Genomic DNA, 23,357 nt, shown 5'->3' on the forward strand with positions numbered 1-23,357 from the left:
GCGCTATTTATTTACTATATACTATGTTAGGTACTCGTGTAGAACACGAGTTGGAATAAATAAATTTATTTAAATAATAATACAATGTGAAATATAAAAAATATTTTCAACATATAAAAAATATAATATATGATAGAATAAATTACACAATACACAATATGAAAATAAAAAGTTGAAAATTTATAAATCTCTTATCGATATTATTAGTTTTACTTTGTTTTTTATTTCAACTTTACATAATGAAACACATAACTGACCATGTGTTAAAACAGATTGTCTTAAAAAAAAAGACAGACGAACCATCTAAAACAATTGGCCTTAGATTTTATTAATCTTTATTGCAAAACAAACACTAAATGAAAATTTTCTTCTTTGAAATTAATTATTTTATCTAAATCAACGTGAAAATTTGTTACTTATAAAAGCTTAATATTAATAACTAATAAAGTATATTTATATAAAACTAAATAGTATTTGTGTTGGTATTAGATTTTTAAAACCAGGAAATAATTATTAAAAAGATAAAATAACAGATCAATTAGAAAAAAGAATAAAATATGAAACTATTAATAAGAAAAAGGAATATATAATTAATATGAGAGAGAGGTGAAAATATTTTGTAAAAATTACTCATATTTAATATGAAACTATTAATAAGAAAAGGAATATATATTTAACATATGCCATTAAAACCCGTGTAGAACACGACTTATCATAAATAAATTTATTTAAATAATAACACAATGTGAAATACAAAAAATATGTTAAAAAGATATAACTTATGGTAGAATAAATTACACATTACACAATATGAAAATAAAAAGTGTTGAAAATTCATAAATCTCTAAATGTTTTTTTGTATAAAAAGTTGTTTTGTTTTTGCTTTCAACTTCAGATAATAACACACATAACTTACCATGCTTTAAAACAGGTTGTGTAAAAAACAAATCAATCATTTATAGTGATTGGCCTTAGTTTTATGAATCTTTATTGCAAAACAAACATAAAGTGAAAATTTCTTTCTTTGAAATTAATTGTTTTATCTAAATTAACGTGAAAAATCGTTATTTATAAAAGCTTAATATCAATAACTAATACAATATATTTATATAAACTAAATAATATATTTATGTTGGTATTAAATTTTTTATATCAAAAAATAATTAATAAAAAGAAAAAATAATAGATTAAAAAGATAAAAAGTTAAATATAAACTATTAATAAGAAAGAAAACTATATTTAATAAGAGAGAGATGAAAATTTTTTTGTAGGAAGTTATTTTATATGATGCCATATGGCATTGATAAACCTTTATTTATTATATAGTATAGGTTTATTATATAGTATAGATTCGAGTAATCCAAAACTTCTTGTCATATTTCAACCTGCACGCAACTATTCGATCCCACAGGGTCAGTCAGTGGGTGCGCATGGCCAAGCCACTAAGACTTTGTTGTCTTCTCCACGTTTTGTGCCCACGCATTTAGAAATCATCACGTCACGCCAATCTAAAATACTATCATGAGATTAGGTACACACTGACAAAGTATTAAAATTTCGGGACCATCAATTCCAACTAACTCACTATCAATGATCTGCTATATGTATTGATTCGCTAAAGTGTTCTCTCAATAGATTATTTAAATTCCATGCCCAAGAATTTGACATTTATCAATCAATCAATCATACCCAGTAAAATCTCACCGACAGCAAAGTTATAAGTAGGGTCTGGGGAGGGTGGGATGTAGGCACACCGTACCTCTATCCAAAGGAATAAAGAGGTGGCTTCCAGAGAGACCCTCGGCTCTAAGTACATGTGTATGAAGCAAAATAAAGGAAATCAAAGTTTAACAGTTATATAAAAACTACTACTAATTATAATAATATTAATAATAAGATCACAGTTTAACAGCTATATAAAAGCTAATAATAATTATAATAATAATAATATATGTAAGGGAAATACCATTATGGTATGCATCGTTGGCTATTTATAGAAAATTAACACTTGTTTTTGTTTGCAGATTTAGAAACAAACTAAGATTGATATTAGCAGGGGACATTACCGATGGAATTTCCGACGGATTATGTTGAAATGTTAGCAACGAAAAATAGGAATAATTTTGGAACAAGTTAACTTTTTATGGATGACTATATTTTTTGTTAAGTGTTCAGTCTCCGATTAATTATCTGTCATAACCAATTATGGGACAGTTGATCAGGAATCAAACCTAGAAAAGGTCTCTTGTTACCGATGGACTATCAAATCATTGCAGATTTCTGATGGATCACCGACGACTCATTAAAATTAAAAAAGAAAAAGTTGTTATGAATTTTGACGGTATCTGCCGGTAATATTCGGATGACTGTTTTTTTAGGTATATTGGATTTTATTGATCCCAACTATCGTCTTTTGGTCACTATCGGTCCCAACTAACGAATTGGCTGTTGACGGTCCCAACTTTTAATGTATTTGTTCCTAACAGTCCGCGACTGACAGAATCCTAATGTCGTTGGTTTCAGGTCGCCGGAAAAACGTTTTTGACAGGAAAACTCAAAAGCTTTCCAGAAAACTCAACATAAACCGAAGTTTTTTTTGTTATATATGATATTATAATAGTTAGTTTTAGATAGGCTAAAAAATGAAACCATATTGTAGAAACTATGTCCTTAATTTTCCAATAACTTGATGTCAGGATGCTAGAATAGTAGAATACAAGAGACTGGTAGGATATGATGCTAGAATAGTAGAATACAAGAGACTGGTAGGATAAGCAATCAATGATCACCAGCTGAATCACTCCATGGACCATATATTATATATGCTCTTCATGAGCTACACCCACCACATGCTGCCAAGCCTGCAATTGCAATTCAATTCTGTATAGAAAGTGATGGCTGTAATTGCTTTGCCTGTAAGTTTCAAATTGTCATTTAATGTTTCCAGATAACAAACCCCATCTAGATTCTAGATGGAGCAACTAAAACCATATGGTCCATAATATGTCTATTTCTTTATCTTTATCTGTATATACCATATATAATACATGATTTAGAGACCTCTTAAATTTTATATATATACTACTAGATTTTATTCTCCGTATTACGGAGGTTGTTTTACATTATTCGTTTTTAATATTTATATATGTATATTTGGCTTTAAATTTTATTTATTGTAAGAAAGTTAATAATTAATATGCTTGAGGTTTGAGGATAAAATGGTTTCACAAATAAATGATATGTTATAATCCGGTTTAAAAGCTATATGGGTTTGGTGATATCATTACCCGTTTATTTTCTTTATTATAAAATTGTTTCTTAATTATAAATAATATCTTTTTTTTAAATAAAATAGGATATTAATTTTTAGTATATCTCTATTTTATAGGATTTTCATATCAAATATTTTATGTGATTAATTTTTAATATAATGAGATGTTATAACCCGTTTAAGAGCTATCTGGGTTTGGTGAGACATTTACCCGTGAATTCGGGTCAAATGCGTGAGAAACCTTCATTTACAAATAAAGCAATCTGATGGCTTAAGAAAATGGTTGTTTTACATTTTTTGTTTTTTAATATTTATTTTTGGATTTTAATTTTCTTTATTGTAAGAAAGTTAATAATATACTTAAGGTTTGATAAAGAAGGGGTTTTATAAATAAATGAAATGTTATAACCCTTTTAAAATCTATCTGGATTTGGTAACCCATGACCCGCTTATGTTTTTTACTATAAAATTGTTTATTAATTATAAATAATATATTTTTCTTTTTAAATTGGATATTAAATTTTAGTATATCCCTATTTTATAGGATTTTTATATCAAATAATTGGTAAGATTAATTTTTAATTAAATGAGATGTTATAACCCGTTAAGAGGTATCTGGTTTTGGTAAGACCCATACCATGAATTTGGGTTAAATCAATGAGAGGCCTCCATTTAAACATCAAGCAGTCTGGTGGCTTCTATAAAAGAGGGGAGCGACCATATCGCGACACGTAGGATTTTAGGGGTTTCGTTTATATATAGTATAGATATATAACACATGAGTGAAAGTCATCTCAAATTTTAAGGAATATAAAATTCAATGCAAAATGTAAATATAATGCACAAGATTATGAAATTTTAGGGGTAATATTGTCTTTTGAGCAACATCAAATACGTTAGCTTTAATAATTTATTAAAAAAATATTTACAAGTTTGGTCATTTAACTTCAATAAACTTTTATTCATTTATAAAATAGTTACACAGTTACCGTCATATTCAAAACCAACTACCCCACGACTTTTTAACAGTCATAACTTTTTCACACGTTAATAATTTTTTTTTAAAAAAGTTACACCATAAAAATGAGCATTTTATTCTCTTTAATTTGAGTATGGTTTTGCTATGCTTTTTTAAGTTTAAAAATGAACATATTACGTGATTACCAGTTAGGACTGGCAACATGTCAGGTCAGTCAAGCTCTGGTCATGTGTAAGACTGGATTAGGAACGAGTCGAAGGGTCGGGTCGATACGGATTCGAGTCAAAAGAGATCATATCATAATAGGTTTCAAGTTAGAACAATGCCGAGTATCGCGTACACTTCGCTGCATCGCTCGAACACCTAGCTAGTATTATATAGAGAGAGAGTGGATGATGTTAATTTCGGAACATACTCTCATATAATTTAAGAACTTTAGAACTCCAAAGTGCCATATGATCATATTACTTATTGTTTTTATAGGTTTAATATTATTTGAGGGTATATGTAGTTTTATGATTATATATATATACGTAATTTTTTATTATATATATATACATATATATACATATTCTAATAAAGTAAAATAAATGTGAACATTTGTCATGTTTTGATTAATTCTCACAATTTTTTCCCTTCAAAACTAATATACCCTAATATATGTAATAAATCAATAATGATTCACTTTCCTTTTATACTATATTTATATAATATTTGTATTTTTTATAAATATAAATATTAACATATTATTTTACTATATATTTCAAAATACTTGGTGAATTTCAAAAATCAACAACAAATCATGTTTCTCAAATGAAAATTGTTTCAGGTTTTTTGTGGAACTTAAATTTGATTTTATGGGTCAAAAGTTGGTAAATAGATTGTTTGGTAAAAGTTAACTGCATTTAGGTTAAAATTTATAGCGGGTCAAAAATGAAAATTTTGAGTATTTTTAAAAGTTTGAGAATTCAAAATAGATTTATCGTCAAATTTGTTATAGGTTCAAAGTGTGGACTTTAAAATGTCAAAAGTATGAAAGTTAGAAGTTTAAACATGATTCGAGTTTCAAATTTATTTTTAACGGCATTTTTTGAAATAATCAAAAGGTTCGGGATTTGGCAAACTGACTATTTTTCCTCAACTATTAAAATATAAGAAAAGATTGCGAACACTTTTGATGTGCCACCCCCATGCCTATCAATACTTCTAACTTTTATCAAATTTGAAATATTTATGTCAACATTAATTTTTCCTTCAATGGTGATCAGAACGTTGTATGGGAAGTATGTCATACAAAACTATGCTCAAATGAATATTCATAAAATTGAATGGGTTAACATGTTATTTTTTATGTTGTCATTATGACAAAGTTGAGAAGCCCTCTGAAACTTATCAAAATCTTTTACATGGTTTAGCTCAGAAAAACATAGCTCTTGAAGAACATTCATTGTTACAATTTAATGTTTTACTTTCATTTGATGGGTGTTAAATTGATAAATATATCACGCTCATTTTGTATTTAGGCTGAGTGGTTAAAACTACTATCGTATGAGAAGCTTTATTTCTGAAATTGGTTCATAATCAAAAGTCTTTCAATTATACATATATGACACCGAGAATGAATTTTTCAATAGAAAGAAGCATTCTCGGGTACGTTTTTGCATGTGCATTTTTTTTTATTAAGTTCATTTAAAAAATCATTTTATGATATAAATAAAATCAATTTATGTACACATTGTATAGATACAAGCATAGATGTAATACATTTTTTTTCATATACGCTTATGTAATTATTTTTTCACTTATAATTTTATAATTTGAATTATCTCGTGTGTGACAAGGGTTCTAAAACTAGTGTATATATATATATATATATATATATATATATATATATATATATATATATATAGGGTAAGGTTAAAATGAAAACCCATTTGAGTTGTGAAAACCCGTGAAAACCCTATGTAACTTTGTCATATAATATATGTTGTAACATTTAATACAAAACATCGAAACATAAAAAAGCTAAAGCAAAATGTAGACATATAATTTTGTACTTATCAAAATGTAGACATAAGAACTCAACTTCAAATTTCTGTTGAATATCCCTTACCACAAGCATTCATATATACTAAAGCAAATACAACCACCAAATTACTTACAAATGGTTAAACATTATGTTACACGTCAGATGCCATGTCACACACACACCATCAAAATAAACGGAATTTTATCAACAATGTAAAAATCTATTAATTTTATCCACATTTGAAGGAAAATAAAATTGGAACTAATCCACGTAGACTTAATTGACCAAGCGATTAAACTTAATTGATCGATTAAAAGCTAATACAAATTAACCAAGTTAAATAGGTAGAAATTGTCACATCTTTGGTAGGATGTAGAATTCAAATTCAAAAGAAGGAATATAGCATAATACCGAGGCGGCATAATAATATATAATATCATCTGATTTAACTGTAATGACCAGTGAACAAGGAAAGAAACAAATAATATTGACAATCAATATTGTCAGGACACTAGCATAGAGTCTTGAAACTGGCCTTGTTCTTTTCAAGCTTTAGGATCAACATTCTAAACATACTGAAAATAATATTCATCACTGACTTCCACATCCTAACTTTTATGTTAAGATTATACACTTTGGCCAAAGATATATAGACAACATTACCATATGGAACAAACATATAATTACAATTTAAAATTAAGACCGTCCATATGTCATAGTAACCGAGGATCGCCTCGATAAAGTGTTTTGTATAAGTTGGCTTAGATAGGTTAAAAATGAAACTCGGTAGAAACTATATATGATGTGATGAAACTGAAACCCTAAGCGTTATATGTGATTACCAAAGACCAAATATTTTTAATATACAAGATAGATTGACAATTTTAGCTCGAAATTTTTCTTAAACTTGAATTATTGTAACTATATATTCATGTAAAAGAAACTGCAAAGAATGAAAATCTTTTGCAGGTTTTGCCATCTCTATATACGATTGTAAGTAGGAACAGTGGGCGGTGGACTTAGGGTTTTTCTTTATTGGGATCAATTTTGATGCCGAGATGCCTTTTAACTTGATATCTTGATGTTTGAATAGAGTCACATAGCATAATGATAATTTGTCGTTGCAAACGGTAAAACTAAGTGCTACAATGAGGTTTTGAGGTGATCATGACTTCATTCAATCACCTTTTGGAAAGAAAAACTGAAAATTTTAACTGAATTTGAAACTTATATTTTCTATCGTATCACATTTGTGTGTGTGTGTATAGATAACTGCAATGGATTGAAACAAGAGAAGTTGTTTTCGTATTTAAGGTGCACACAGTTTGTAAGAACAATGTATATTAAAATGGGTCATTAAACCATTAAACATAAAATGTAGTCTAGAGTATAGAAATATACAATGACAATATTTACATGTTATGTTGTCCGGTAATAAAAAGTATCGTGACCCTGAGAAGAGACGAAAATAAGTTGAGATCCGGTTAATGTCAACAAGGCCACTAAAAGAAAATTTTAAATTCAAGTATATATATAAGCATCAACCATCACAAGTTTTTAAGAGCTCCCTAGAAAACTATAAAAAAATCATGGCAAAACCTCATGTTCTAGTAATACCATATCCGGCGCAAGGCCATGTACTTCCCATAATGGAACTTACTCAAAGGTTAGTCGAGCAAGGAATCAAAGTTACACTTGTTAACACCGAGGTTAACCACAAGCTCGTGACGAGCAATTGGTTAGACAAAGATAGTTTTGGGGATCTTATATCGATGGTCTCGATCCCTGATGGATTAGAACCATGGGAGGACAGGAATGACCTCTGTAAGTTGACCTTGTCAATATTACAAACCATGCCCAACAGGCTTGAAGAACTAGTAGAGAAGATTAACAAAGAAGACAACAATAAAGTTACTTGTGTTATTGCTGATGATTGTATGGGATGGGCCATACGAGTTGCGAAGAAGATGGGAATTAGAAGAGCAGCCTTCTGGCCTGCCTCAGTTGCTACATTGGCCTCCATGTTGTCCTTTCAGAAGTTGATTGATGATGGGATTATAGACAACAAAGGTGAGACATGTATATCTATATATAGGTGACAACTTTAACTAACTTTGGCAGATGAATTACCAGATTTTTTTGTTTTTATTTTGAACGGCAAGCTTCATTCAAACAACTAGTGAGACGCTAAAACCAACAAATACAATGAAAGTTACATGGAGAAATTATACTTATCTTCACATACAATGCTTTTAAACGTAGAACGATTTTTTATCCAAAATTAACCCAATGATTTTATACAATATGAACTACACATAATACAAACACTACATATCAAAACTGGTGGTGTACATGGTAATTGTAATCACCTCTCATTTACTTATAAGTGATTTAATTTAGCTGTAGTTGTGTTTATCAAATTAGGTTGTATAAAAAAAGTTATTTGGAAGGACAACACATGAAATGGGTTGATAGTTAAATTCTTTTTTAAAGACACTTAACCAACTCCTAAATCATCTATTCTAAGGTTTAAAGTGTTATTTAAACAATATTGCTTTTGTAACATAATTAACATATTTATTATTGAAAAGAATGGAAAGAGTTAGTGGCTTAACTAAACCTAAATTGTGTGTTTATGACCGTTTTCAACCTGAAGTAGTTTCCTAGCCTGCTCAACATGTGTGTTGGCATGGTCATTGGTCAATATATCACATCAAATAAGACTCGAGATGTTAATTAATTTTTTTTTAACATTTTATGTAGGCGTGCCTCTAAAAGAAGAGACAATTCAACTGTCAGAAACCATGCCTCCTATTAAATCTCAGAACCTTGGGTGGGTGTGCTTTAAGGACGTGGCTATCGTAGAAGCCTCCTTCAAACTTGTACAAGAAGCCGAAGAGGCTTCTAGAATGACAGAATGGTTTATATGCAACTCAACTATTGAGCTGGAGGCTGCAGCATTTAGCATGTATCCGAAACTATTGCCGATAGGCCCTCTACTCGCAAGCAATCGACTTGCGGACCAAGCAGGTCACTTCTGGCTAGAAGACGCAACCTGCTTAACATGGCTTGATCAACAACCTCCACGTTCGGTCATTTATATTGCATTTGGGAGCTTCACTATTTTCAACCAAACTCAGTTTGAAGAATTGGCGCTTGGTCTTGAACATAGCAATAGACCATTCTTATGGGTGGTTCGACCAGGTATGACCAAGGAGACTACAACTGAATACCCGGATGGATTTATGGAAAGAGTAGGATCTCGTGGAAGAATCGTGAGTTGGGCACCACAACAGAAGGTCTTGGCTCACCCTTCAGTAGCATGTTTCATTAGTCACTGTGGTTGGAACTCTATTTTAGAAGGTATCAGAAACGGCGTCCCTTTTTTATGTTGGCCATACTTTGCTGATCAGTATCACAACGAGAGTTACATTTGTGACATTTGGAAGACTGGGTTACGGTTAGAAAATAATGAATCTGGTATCATTACTCGTGGAGAAATAACAAGTAAGGTGGAGGAGCTTCTTAGTGACAACACGTTCATAGCAAAGGCGTTGGATTTTAAAAAAAATGTTACAACTAGCGTCAGAGAAGGGGGTTGCTCACACACAAACCTAAGCAATTTTATTAAATGGATCAAAGATATATGAAGACAATTCTCATATTCATTGTGCCTTGTTATTGTCGAACCAAATTGCATCAAACCACAAAACTCACTATTATGCTATGTTGGTATCGAATTATTGATGATGTACTGTTTTCCAATTTCTTGATGTTGTTTCTATTTGCTTTAATAAATAAATTCTATTTGACCGTCAAATTGACACTATAACTCACTTTTTTTTAAACTAAAAGACTTTGAACTTTAGACATTTAAAAATAGATATATTCACAACCAACCAATCAGAAAACGTTAAATAAGCTCTACGGACTAAATTTAATCTATTCAAATCCAAAAGGTACTATGAGTCCACGTAAATAAACAATCAAATCACCACCGTCACCATCACCACACTTGCCGCTGCCACCACCATCATTGTCGCCTTCACCACCACTACCATTACCGCCGCTCCCACTATGTTCCCGCCGCCATCACCACCACCTCCGTTATCATTACCACTTTTCTTTTTTCTTTTACTTTTACAAGAGTTTGTTTCTCTCTCACTTCTTTTTATGGTAGTTGTATTTCCTTTTGATTTTTTTCATGCCAATTAAGCATCATAAGCATAGTCATGTATCCTTACCCACCCACAGGCTGAAGCTTACAAGCTGAGGAAACTTAGGAATATAGAAGCAGCTAACACAAGCTGTCAGGCAGGGAAGCTCGAAGCTTCCCCCACAAGATTCCTAAGTTGACCAGGAAGCTCTTACTACAGTAAATGACAGAAAAAGTCATGACTGCCAAAAGGTTAGTGTCTGTCATAAAGTAAAAGCAACAATAGGGAAAACAAAGGCTAAACAAAGGTTGCACATAAATAACATGCACCCAGTCTGCATAAGCTGAAAGAAGAGCTGACATTTTCCCTTTAGGAAGCTTAAACTTCCCCAGAGAAGCTTCCGACTGCCTATAAAAGGAGCATTTCAGCCAAAGGTATATTCATTCCGATTGACTCTATTTCTCTCTACTCTCTCTTCATACTCAATCTCATTATCGTATCATATCACTGATTCTTACGCCAGAGGTTGATCGTAGGAGACCCCCTCTTACAATGAGACTAGGCTGTCGTTTTTTTTGTGATCTTAGCAGGTTAGAAAGCCCTGTTAGGAAAATACTCTTGGACCGCTATACTCTTATTGTTAGCTATCCCTTTGTAGCGGCAAGTGACGCCCACCATGGGGCTGCACTACTTAGAACAAACTTCCAGTAGTTTCAGTTTGATTGTTCTGTGTTCTTTTATGGCTGAAAAGAGTAATCCTAGCAAGAGTATTCCTCTGAATGATGATCGGCCACTTGATAACTCCTCGCCGGAGAAAAATATCGACTATACTTTGGCGGAAAAGAACGTGCCGATGGTCACGTCGTCACAATTTTTTGAGTTCCAAACACCACCCTCGTCTAGAAGTGGATCTTCTCTCCAAGGAATGACTTTTTACTTCTGGTGGAGAGGATAGATACGACACCGGAGGGTGTTAAATGGAACTTCATCTAGCTCAGGGAGCTAATAAACAACTATGCTCATGAAGAGCGAGCTAAGGGGGTGAGAATAAGACTAGATTATACTGAGGTGCCTGAAGTCACACTCTCCCCCATGCCTGGTCCATCAAACACGAGCACACCTTCTTCATCAAGAAGAAACACTCAAGGACCCGATAGCTCTCAGATTGGGGAATATGAGAACATAAGCTCTCCTCGGGAAAGGGTAAGCCTCACAGCTTCACCCATAACTCCCAATGGAGCACAGGAGAGTACACCATGGAACAGCTTTTTCAAAGCTCACTTGATGTGGTACCTCCCCAACGAGCACCTCCTTGGCATAAGCTCTGATGTCTCGCAAGCAACATGGTGACCTCGTCAGTGGTAGAAGCTGCATGCTCCATGCCTCAAGCTTACCTACAACCAGGTCTCATGTTACCTAGTATGACGTATCCTCAAATGGCTGCACTCATTTATAGTAAAACCTAGCGCACTCAAGTACTTGTGAGCCCCAAGTTCATGCATTTGGTGAAGATCTTGCATGCCTTGAAGCCTTCACATATGGTAGTTCTCGCACACCCCAAAGTCTTCGCGTTTTCACCCAATACGAAAACTCTCAAGATATAGTATTTTAATATTATAAGTTATATTTTGGGCCCTACAATAATGATTTAGTACAAGTTAAACTCTATACTTCATTAAATGTGATTTTGCAATATATATATATTACACTTATCTTCTACGTGTTTTTATTTTCTAAAAACGCTCAACTATTAACACATGGCATCTATCATCAAATTACTATACTTTTACACCCCAACTAAACAAGGTTTGTGAAAGGGAAAATAGAACTATCCTATAATTAGCTAGATGCATGTTAAAAACAAGAAACTACTAGATAAATTATGGGCTGAATACTAACTAAAATTTATAAGTATCATCATAAAATCACTTAAATTAACCTTTTTTTTATTTTTAAGTCATTCAACTTTAACTAGCGTTTAATGTTGTGAAAGTTACGAGTGTTATTATTCATACTGCTAGTATGAAATAATATAATCGGTTAATGGATCATATTTGGTTTATTGAAATTCAATATGTCATTTAAAAAAGTAATCACTATAGATACATATATTTCATTCATGTCACTTAATTTTAATGATTTTAGTAAAACATTTCAGAAAGAATTACTCTTCACAACTATCATATACACGTCAAAAACAAACGTTTACTCTTCTACAACTTTATTTATAACCTACCCAGGGCCGACTCTCAGCCCAAGCGGGCATCGACGATAGGTTGGGACCAATTTCGCAAAGCCCGAATTTTTAAAAATAATATATATAAAGTAACACGCTTAAATGTTTTAAGCCCACTCTTTTTATATTTTTATACATTGTAAACTCAGTAAAAACAAATTAAGAGGGCCAAGATAAACAACAGAGATTAGCCCACTAAATAAGACATTCTTTTAGTACTCGTTTGAGGCACCCGAAATCTCGAAGACCGGCCTAGAGATAATGTAATGTACGTAATCACGGACTGTTACTCTTTTTTTTTTTTGACAACTAATTTTTTCAACCTATTTCACCTTATGTTTCAAGTGAGATTAGAACCCACAACCATTTAGATGTAAACCACAAACCTTTATTAACACTGAGGAGTCAAAGTAACCTTTATTAACACAGAGATTACTCATAAGCTTGTGGCAAGCAATTGTTTGGATAAAGATGGTTTAGGGAATATGCATATATGGTCTCAGTTCCGTATGGTTTAGAGCCATGGGATGACAGGAGTGACCTTTGTAAGTTGGGCTTGTCAATGTTACAAACCATTCCCCTAAGCTTGAACAATTAATAGAGATGATTAATAAAGAAGATCCAAGTAAAGTTGCGTGTATCGTTGTTGATGATTCGCTTAGATGGGCCGTAGAGTTGGCAAAGAAGATGGGAATTAGAAGAGCTGTCTTCCAGGCTGCGTCAGTTGCTACAATGGTTTATTTATCGTCCTATCAGAAACTTATTGATGATGAGATCATAAACAAGAATGGTAATATTGATAACTCTAATATATTTTGTTAATGAATACAGATAGGGGCGCAGCTTGCTTGGTACCCGGGATGTCCGTGGGCACCCCCTTTTTCACCTTGTAAGGTAAATTTTGGCGATTTCGTTCGAAAATATTTATAGGTATTGAGTCTGCCAGACTCACCCCTGAATACTTTTGGTCAACCCTATGATTTAGCCCAAGCTTCCCCACCACCTCTGGTCACGTGAATTGGTCAATTCTTTTTATAGCCAATTTTATTTAAGAAAAACATAAGTTGACCCCAGTAGTTGAAAGAAAGGAGAACTTTGTGATGACCCTCGGACTAAAATGTTCTGGTTCAGCAACTGAATATAGAGGTGTCTATCTAATTTTTCTTGATCTTTTAATTGCGGGCGTGCCTCTAAGTGAGGAGATGATTCGCCTGTCTGAAACCATGCCGCCTATAAAACCTCAAAACCTCCCATGGGTGTGCATTGAAGACTCATCTACAACAAAAGCTATTTTTCAATTTATAGTATAGAAGGTGGAAGCGGTGTGCATGTAATTCGTGTCCTGAGCTGGAGTCTGCGGCATTTAGCCTATACCCACAACTATTGCCGATAGGCCCTCTCCTAGCAAGAAACCGAGAAGCTGATCAGGTCGTTTTTGGCAAGAAGACACCACTTGCTTAGCATGGCCTGATCAACAACCACCATGTTCAGTCATTTATGTTGCATTTGGGAGCTCCACTACTTTCAACCAAACTCAGTTTGAAGAACTGGCACTTGGCCTTGAACTTAGCAGCAGACCGTTCTTGTGGGTGGTACGACCAGGTATGATTAAAAAGACTACAACGAATTATCCAGATGGATATATAAAAAGAGTAGGCTCTCGTGGAAGAATCGTGAGCTAGGCACCACAACAGAAGGTCTTGGCTCACCCTTCCGTGGCATGTTTCATTAGTCACTGTGATTGGAACTCTACTTTAGAAGGTGTGACAAACGGGGTGCCTTTTTTGTGTTGGCCACACTTTCGTGATCAGTTTCACAATGCGACACACGCTTGTGACGTCTGGAGGACTGGCATAGAGTTTGAAAAGGATGAAGCGGGTGTCATCACTCGAGACGAGATACAAAGTAAGGTGGAGCAGCTGCTCAGTGACGAAACATGCAAAGTAAAGGCATTGGAGATTAAAGAAAAGGTTATAAGTAGCATAAGTAAAAAGGGGGGGGGGGGGGTGAAAATACAGAAATTTAAATAGTTTTATTGAATGGATACAAAAGAATGATGCAGATGCTAATTAAGCATTAGTTTGTTTATTTGTAATTTGAGTTCTTACTTTAAAGGAGTTAAGAGTTTGAGTTTACTTCTCTAATTAACTTGAGTAGCAAGTTGAGTTAGTCTTTAAGCATGAGTTATGGCCTATGGGTCATTTTTTTGTATTAGATTTTATTTACTTGGTGGATCTTTTGTTCTTTTCTGCTTAATGGTTTGAGACTAGAAATTAAAATAAACCAAGTGTCACAATATGCTCTGTAAACTTTTAGTGTTTCAGTGGGAAATTGATTTTCTTTTTCAAAGTGTACCTTTTTTTTTTTGTTACATTCCTCGCGTATGTATTTTACCGAATTTATTCGATATCTAAAAAAATTAATAATCCTTAAATTTTTGAGGAAACTATATGAAGTGTGAAATAATTACGTAGCATACTTATAATTTCACCAAGAGTTATGCGCATAAAAATGCAACCTATATACATTATCAAGCAACTTTATACACATAATCACACAACCTTTAAACAAAGTACAACAAACTTTAAAAGAAATCGTTATAGTATATCAATACTATAATCAAATTAAAAAAAAACAAAAAATGTTTGATTTTATAGTACAACTAAAAATAATAATGAAGTATATATATATAATTATATGCATTTAGAAAAACTAATGAGACTATGTAAAAAAGTCAACAATCGTGGTTATTCTTTTGCTCATATTTTCTGAGTAATTACAAACTTGTTATGGTCTCTATACTTATTGTTGATTTAGTTAGGGTGAGCAAATAACCAAACGATTAAACGAACTGGACAGAAATGAACCGATAACTGAATTAACCAAAAATCGGTTATTGTTTTTTTTGGGTACCGTCGGTTAATTGAAATTAACCGAACCATTCATATTTTTATATATTTTTAGCTTTTATGCATCCATTTCATGCTTTATACCACCATTTTATGCCTTTATACCTACATTTCATTTATTCAAGTACAACTTTAGCCTAAGTTTAATTTTATTTATTAACCAAAAACCGAAAAACAAACAGAATAAACCGAGCCATACACACACTTGCTTGCCAATGAGCTGGTGGTGGATTGGTAAGAGAAAGACTTAGTGTTTTATGCGACCCAGGTTCGATTTCTGCTCCCAACATCTAGTTTCAAATGCACCGGGATGATGATGAGACACTATGCCAGTAGGTGGCTTTCATTAGTTGGATATTTGAACTGAACTGATTTTATTTCACCGCAATATCATACCTTCAGGCAAGACAAGTGTTAAGGTGAAAGTTTTTCCCGATTAAAAAACAAATATATCCTGATATAATGAATTTTGTCGGTAGCTCATTTGGAGAATTCGTTTCCCCAACTAGACAACTTATTAAAATCAAAGGGCATAAATATAACATACACACGTAAATCATAAATACCCAAAATTGGTCATATGATATTATCCCAAAACATAAACCAACAATATTATCCCTCAATCACAATCAATCCAGCATGACAGAAGATGATCGATCTAGGGTTTCAATCCATGAACCAACCCATGATTCATCCAACACCAAACAAAGGTAACCCACATCTCTAATGTTATCAAGATTTTACCTTTTTATGGTTTTGAAGTTGAATTCATGGCAAGAATGATAATATTTGATATCCCTTTTCTCAAATTTTCCATCTAATTGAATACAATCAAACCTAATGTTGTAAAGGTGTTACCTTTTTATGGTTTTGAAGTTGAATTTATGACCAAATTGATATTATTGCAGGAAAAAGAGAAAATGGGATCAGCCTGCTGAATCCTTTGTTTCAGCCGGATTAGCAGTCCCTGGGATGCTTCCATTGGGAAATATGGGTGCTTTTGTCGGGCCTGATGTCGGTCCGGTTTCGACTGCTTGTTATGGGAACTTGCAGCAGGTTCTTATAGCTCAAAAGATTCAAGTAAGATACCATTTGTTTTAATTATTTGTTGTTTTAGTTACAAATATTTGTGTTCATGTTTGTTCGTTTAGTTAGTTTAATTAAAGGAACACAAATTTTCTGTTCGTGTTGGTTTGCTTATTAAATGAATGAACATAAACAAGCTTCCCAACTTCCCGTCGAATGGTTCACGAGGGCCGTCCTTGAGAATAATTTAAAAGTTTTGGGCTGAAGGCGAGAAAAAAATTAGGCCTTTATTTCTTTAGTAAAAAGAGTTTTTTTTATTGGGCTTAAAACAATCAAAATTTTAAATTAGATTATCATTTACAGGCCTACTTGTGTTTTGAGATATGTAAGCATGTTTGGGATTGAGTTTCAATTTTCAAATCTGCTTATTGACTTATTGGCTTTTTCAAAAAGCCATTTTGAAGAGCTATGATTTGTGGCTTTTAAAAAACAATTTTTTAACCCTTTCTAAAGCTTAAATAAATAATATCTTTGTGATTGCCAAACACTTGTTTAACTTATTGCTTTTTTAAAAAGCCAATAAGTTGTTTTCAAAATCCCAAACATATAAGTTAGTTATAAGATTGTTTTTAGGGTTATTGTTTTGTTTTGTAATTGTGAGAATTCAGTAATTGAATGTCCTTATTGTAGCCGAAGATTCAGGAGGAGTTGATTGCGAGAGAAATTGTTATAAATGATGCAGAGTCGTCTGTTCGGTACACGCTCACGAAACGGCAAACGCAAGAGGAGGTTAATATACATTCTGTTGTTTATTTTAATTATTAACGGGTTAAAATAAGTGAGATATACACTGACTGTGTGCTGTAACTTGTGCAGATTCAGATGAGCACTGGTGCCATAGTGATAACTAGGCAAGCAGCTCACTTTAATGTGAATTTGGGAATTTTTTTTTGGTTATGTTGATATTGAATGGCTTCTCCAGGGGTAAATATCGTCCACCGAACGCACCATCGGACGGTGAAAAACCGTTATATCTTAATATTTCAGCAGGCACTCATGTGAGTTCGCCATTTTTTGCCTTTTCCGGATTATTAATTATTTTGGTGAAAATAGCTAACAAATAGATATCAGGGCCCAAATTCCAATGCACTGTCTTAAATTATAGAACAAATCTAAAAATGTATGAATTTAAATTATATTCTACCAACTGATCTAAAATGACTGTATATTTCGTCACACTGATCCTTAAAATCACCGATGGCTAGCAGTTATGTAGGTTAATATAGAATAAAATTGTGACAACTTTATCATGGAATGTAGGACTTAACGATGACATACTTCAAAAGGTTCTGGTTTTCTAAGTTCTGCGTGTTCATTAAAATTTAGGCATTTAAGTTTAGATTAAAACGTGAATTTTCAAGGTCTTCATATTGGTTTGCCACTGCAGTTGGAAACAACAGCAGACAGGATAAAAGCGGTTGATCAAGCAGCTGCCATGGTAGAAGATATCCTGAAGCAGGGACCTCTAACCAATGGCTTAAAGGTGAAATATCAATATTTAATAATATTCTTAAACGGTGCATTGACCAAAATCCCAAATCATTGACTTTAAAACACTTCATATGGTCTTTATTTGTTAGGTGGTTCAACCATTTAGTACATGTGTGTTCTTGGGCTTTGAACCGGACCCCTCCTTGAACATCACCGTGCGTATCCGTGGACCAAATGTGAGCTCCTCTAACGTTTGCCCCGTGCTTTACAATATAGAAATTTTCTATTCTATTATTTTTTTTAGTAAATTTAATAAATCCTCTATTACTCAATATGTTGAAGTTGAAAAATTCTAATTTCGAAGCTTTCCCTGAAATCTCCGTATGATCGGGAGAGTTCTTTTTTGTTGCTTCTGGTTGGCTTTTGTACATGCAGGATCAGTATGTAAATCACGTTATGAATGAAACAGGATCAAAAGTGTTACTTAGAGGGCGCGGTTCAGGAAATTTAACAACAAATGCTGAAGGTAGTGTTTAATATTTATATTACTTTTGTGAGATCTTGTTGTTTCTGATTTTAAACGTGTAAGTTGTTATATACTTATTATATTCCCGTTTATTTGCGTTGCAGAACAACAACCATTACATCTGTTTTTGTCAAGTAGTAATCCTAAAAGCCTTGAACATGCAAAGCTTCTTGCTGAGAATCTTCTAGATACAATATGTGCAGAATGTGGTGCCTCTAGGTAGTCATGCTGTGCATGAAAATGAATTATACACACACACACACACACACACATATATATATATATATATATTTATATGTGTGTGTGTATGCGTCTGTGTGTGTGTGTGGTGAGGATCCTAAGAGAACTTTTTGAAATTGAGAACTTTGAGAACTATTTTGGACCACAAAAAAATTCCTTCAGAAAAATATTAATAAAAATTACAAAACAAAAAAAATATCAAAAATATACACATATGTACATTATGTATCTTAATTGTACATATGTGTATAAAAATAGCATGTATATACGTGTTTATAAGTATTATACATATATATAATTTTGCAAAACCGAGATTTTTTTTATGAAACCGGGATGCTAGATAAACTGATGCAGGAGCATCTCCTAAGTTAAATTTTGATTTTTAATATCTTTTATTATTTTATGTTTATCTCGTTTCCTAGTTTATCTTTTCCTTGTTTACTATAAGTAGGGATCCTGATTGTTTAGTTCCTTAGTTTTTGATTTAAGTTTATTATTATAAGAACATTGTTCTTGGAACTTCGGTTCAATTTATCGTCTTTTGTTAATCATGAGTCTCTCGAGCCATTGATTGCTTCGTAAACTGCATCATAAACGTTTTGGTTTTTTTACTTATTTTTATTTTCGCATTTATTTTGGTTTTATAATCTTTTTTTATTTTTTCTTGAAGGGTTTTTTTGTGGTCTAAAATGGTTCTCAATTTCCAAATGGTTCTCACACGATCCCAATCCTATATATATATATACACATATTTGTGACTTCAAAAATTTAAGAACTTTAAGATCTTGTAACAACCGATCATTTATATATTTATTTTGTATATTTAATATTGTTTGAGGGTAATTTTGTCATTTATTATATACATTTAGATTATTATATGAGTACGTATATGTAATCATAAAGTTACATCTAATAAATGACACATCTACCTTCAAATAATAATAAATATATAAAGTAAATAAATAAAATGATTGGTTGTACAAGCTCTTGAAGTTCTTAAAATTTTGATATGTATATGGATACATATATTTTACATTGCCATTTATTAAAAAAATATATATTATTTCTGATTTTCATTTCACTGTCCCAGGGTATCATCGGTTAAGGTTTATGGTGCGGTCGCGCCACCACCAATGTTGTCATTAGGGGTCCAGAATCCGACTGTTGAAGCCACCGCCAAAATAACTTCCAGCTCAGCATCATTGACTGCAGGCTTTGGTCAACCTGCAACTTCTTTGGTTACATACCCTGTGGTTTCACACGGTACAAGCTATAACGGTTATGGTGGGATATATCCGCAAGCAACGCCTTTGCAACAAGTTGCCTTGGCCCTCAAGCAAGTAACTTCTCCCGTCACTTCCACAGTTTCTGTTACCGAAAAAGTTGGAAACACGACTGCAAGTAACGTTTCTGAGAAGGAAAAACAACCCGTTCACAAACGCAAGTTTCAAGAAGGGCCCGTTAAAACACATCAGGTATCTGTGCTCTAACCTGTATATATGTATTATATCTATAATTTTGACCCGTTTGACCTGTTAGAAATTAAAAATCTATACTTTTAATACAAGACTACCGTTTTTGCTTAGGTGTCGTCAATGACATTCACTCACACAAATTTTTAAAAATATTTATTATTCATTTCTTAAATAATATAAATTTAGTAAAAATGTTTCTAAGGAAAAAAATCTCAAATTAATTTTAAAAAGTCAAATATATCACAAAATTAAAATTTTAAAAATCCCTGACTTTGGTTCTATAACGGTTAACTCGTGTAACAAACAATGTCAGTTAATCAACTAATTGATTATTTTTAAATTGTTGTAAATTGTACTGTACAATAGCTTCTTATTAACAGTGTATGATAAGTATATGGTTAAACCGTAGTTTGATTATTTATTCAATATTTTATTTAGATTAACTGCCCGTGTAGTACACGGGTCTCAAGCTAGTAAACAATAATCCAAAGCGATGTGAAAAGCTGAGTTCTTGATACAATCTTTATCGCATTAGTTCTTCGATAAATACATTGTTGGCATTAATATGGCTCTGACTTTTGTTATTAATATTACAGGTATTTACTCTGACCTTGTGTGAAGTTTACAGCTGATAATGGACCTATGTGTTGGACACATGTGTTTAATATTGATCTTATGTTCTTGTCGATTAACCGATCATTAAGAATCCTATTGGATTATATGCTTATGACTTATAACAGGTGCCAGGAATCTTGAACCAAAGTGAAGTGAAACCATCAATTCCACCGCCAAAGAAGCCGGTCCAGTCCGCATCCAGTGGCATGATGCCACCTCCTCCGAGAACCATGCCCCCGCCTCCGCCCCCTTCAAGGACAGTGGTCCCCACACCGCCAAAGTTCGATGCACTGACCACCGTCACAAAGGCGGTGGAGGTGAATAATACCTCCAAACCAGAAACCAAAGCTACCACCAAATCAGTGCCCGGTAAGCAGGGTCGAGGGTCGTCTCTGAGAATCGTGAAAAGTTTTTGGGCCGAATGCGAAAAAAAATTGGGCCTTAAATTAGTTTTGTAATTGGGTTTATACATTAAAAAAACTTTGTTTTTTTAAAAGATATATATAATATAAAAAAATAAAAATTTGGGCCTGTCAGGGTGTCGGGCCGGGGTCGGTTGACCACCCACCCTGCCTCATAGCCGGCCTTGCCGGTAAGCTTACAATCTTAACCGTTCGATCATGAAAAAGATTTGGGCCTTAAATAGTTTAGTAATTGGGTTTAAACATTAATAAACGTGTGTTTTTCCAAAAAAACAAATTCGGGCCTATCGGGTGTCGGGCCAGGGTCGGTTTACCACCCGGCCCTGCCTCATAGCCGACCTTGCCGATAAGCTTACAATTTAACAGTTCGATCATGAAAAACATCTGGGCCTTAAATTAGTTTAGTAATAGGGTTTAAACATTAAAAAACGTATTTTTTTTTTCAAAAAAATATATATAAGTTAAAAAAAATAAAAAATCGGGCCTATCAGGGTGTCGGGCCAGGGTCGGTCGACCATCCGCCCTGCCTCATAGTTGGCCTTGGCGGTAAGCTTACAATCTTAATCGTTCAATCATGAAAAAAAAATTGGGCTTTAAATTAGTTTAGTAATTGGGTTTAAACATTACAAACTCATTTCTTTTTCAAAAAAAAATATAATTTGAAAAAAAAAATTGAGTCTATCTGGGTGTCGGGCCGGGGTCGGTCAACCACCCGGCCTTACCTCATAGCCGACCCTGCCAGTAAGCTTACAATCTTAACCGTTTGATCATGAAAATTTTGGACAAAAAATATTGCTAAATGTATTTGTGAGTTTGTGACTCGTTGTCTCGACCTGTTTCAGAAACGTTAGTTAGTTTGATGGCGTATGGAGATGAAGATGATGATGAGGATGAGGATGAAGAGACGCCTGCGGATGCTGTAACGAAAGGTTCAAAGTTGTTGCAGGGTTCTAAACCTTTCTGGGCCGTGTGACGCTGTAGGCGTGCGCTTGTAATTTAACTGCTAGTTTTTCTTTTTGAAGTTTATATAGATGTGTTTGTAGTTGAGTTTCAAGAAATTTGCCTAATGGCAAAATGAAACTTGTTTTTAAGGGTAGAACACCAAATGTATAACTCACACCCAATGACTTTAGTTTTTTTTTATTTTATTATTCTTTTTTTTTCTTTTTTTAAGTAATTTTGCATCAAATTTTCTATTTGCTTGGTGCAGTTTACAAAATCCGAAAATAATGTGATATATGATTTAACAATAAAGTTTAAGTACTGTAAACGAGTGGTTCATAGGATTGTAGCGTTAAATACGGTACCAGTGTCGTGCTGATGCTGATTTTACATCTTATGGTTTTTATCAATGTTTTCATAACCGGATCGGACATTGAACCGGACGGGTTACTGGTTCAACCGGTCGGGCCGGCCGAACTCAAAAAATCTGAAAAAGTGTGAAATGAAAAAAATTATAAAATCTTCTTAATAAACCGGTTCAACTGAACCGGTTCACTGGTTGGATCGGTTCAACCAATCCGGTTCTCCAGTCAACCGGTTCGGACCGTTCGGTTATTTGAGAAGCGAGCGAACTATATTGAACCGGACCGGTCGGGTGACCGAATCCCAGTCCGACTGATCAGACTGGCCAAACCGGTCTGGTTTTAAAACATTGGTTTTTAAGATTTTTCTAACATTATTGACCATATGATCATAAGATCTCTTTCTTGACCATAGGATTAGAAGATTAAGATCTAATATGTCTTGTGTAATAAAAACTATAAATCATCTGACTTTGCTAATAAAAACTATAAATTTTACATCTCGAGCATCAGCAATACTATTTGCAGATGTCGCTAGGGTTGCAGACGAACTGTGCCCCATGATTAGATCAGCTAATTTGGTTTGGCTCTACATGAGTTTTGGCTCATTAGTTTTTTCGAAGCTTGAGTTTGGCTAATTGACTATTGAAGTCTATGTTTTTGGATTTGCTCAGATC

General features: G+C 33.2%; 1 protein-coding gene and 2 pseudogenes across 2 annotated transcripts; all 3 read left to right on the top strand.

Moving 5' to 3' along the window:
• The first annotated feature begins 7,868 nt into the window (after window positions 1-7,868).
• On the top strand, window positions 7,869-9,929 carry LOC143534624 (UDP-glycosyltransferase 83A1 pseudogene; annotated as a pseudogene). The gene is made up of 2 exons (XR_013135579.1): window positions 7,869-8,349; window positions 9,043-9,929. The product of XR_013135579.1 is annotated as a UDP-glycosyltransferase 83A1 pseudogene (transcript).
• A 1,599-nt stretch (window positions 9,930-11,528) lies between these two features.
• LOC143534625 (UDP-glycosyltransferase 83A1 pseudogene) lies at window positions 11,529-14,745 on the top strand (annotated as a pseudogene).
• A 1,473-nt stretch (window positions 14,746-16,218) lies between these two features.
• Window positions 16,219-22,349, top strand: LOC143534577 (protein RIK-like). Its single transcript, XM_077029035.1, has 12 exons — window positions 16,219-16,291; window positions 16,490-16,661; window positions 17,298-17,396; window positions 17,484-17,518; window positions 17,590-17,665; window positions 18,055-18,150; window positions 18,248-18,334; window positions 18,534-18,624; window positions 18,729-18,843; window positions 19,955-20,339; window positions 21,080-21,323; window positions 22,219-22,349. The coding sequence occupies exons 1-12, from the start codon at window positions 16,221-16,223 to the stop codon at window positions 22,347-22,349; spliced, it is 1,602 nt and encodes a 533-aa protein (XP_076885150.1). The 5' UTR covers window positions 16,219-16,220.
• Window positions 22,350-23,357: the final 1,008 nt, after the last annotated feature.

Source organism: Bidens hawaiensis, unplaced genomic scaffold (assembly GCF_021521415.1).
Source record: "Bidens hawaiensis isolate Kalapana, Puna unplaced genomic scaffold, B.hawaiensis_p1.1 tig00010251_1, whole genome shotgun sequence".
Classification (NCBI taxonomy): domain Eukaryota; kingdom Viridiplantae; phylum Streptophyta; class Magnoliopsida; order Asterales; family Asteraceae; genus Bidens; species Bidens hawaiensis.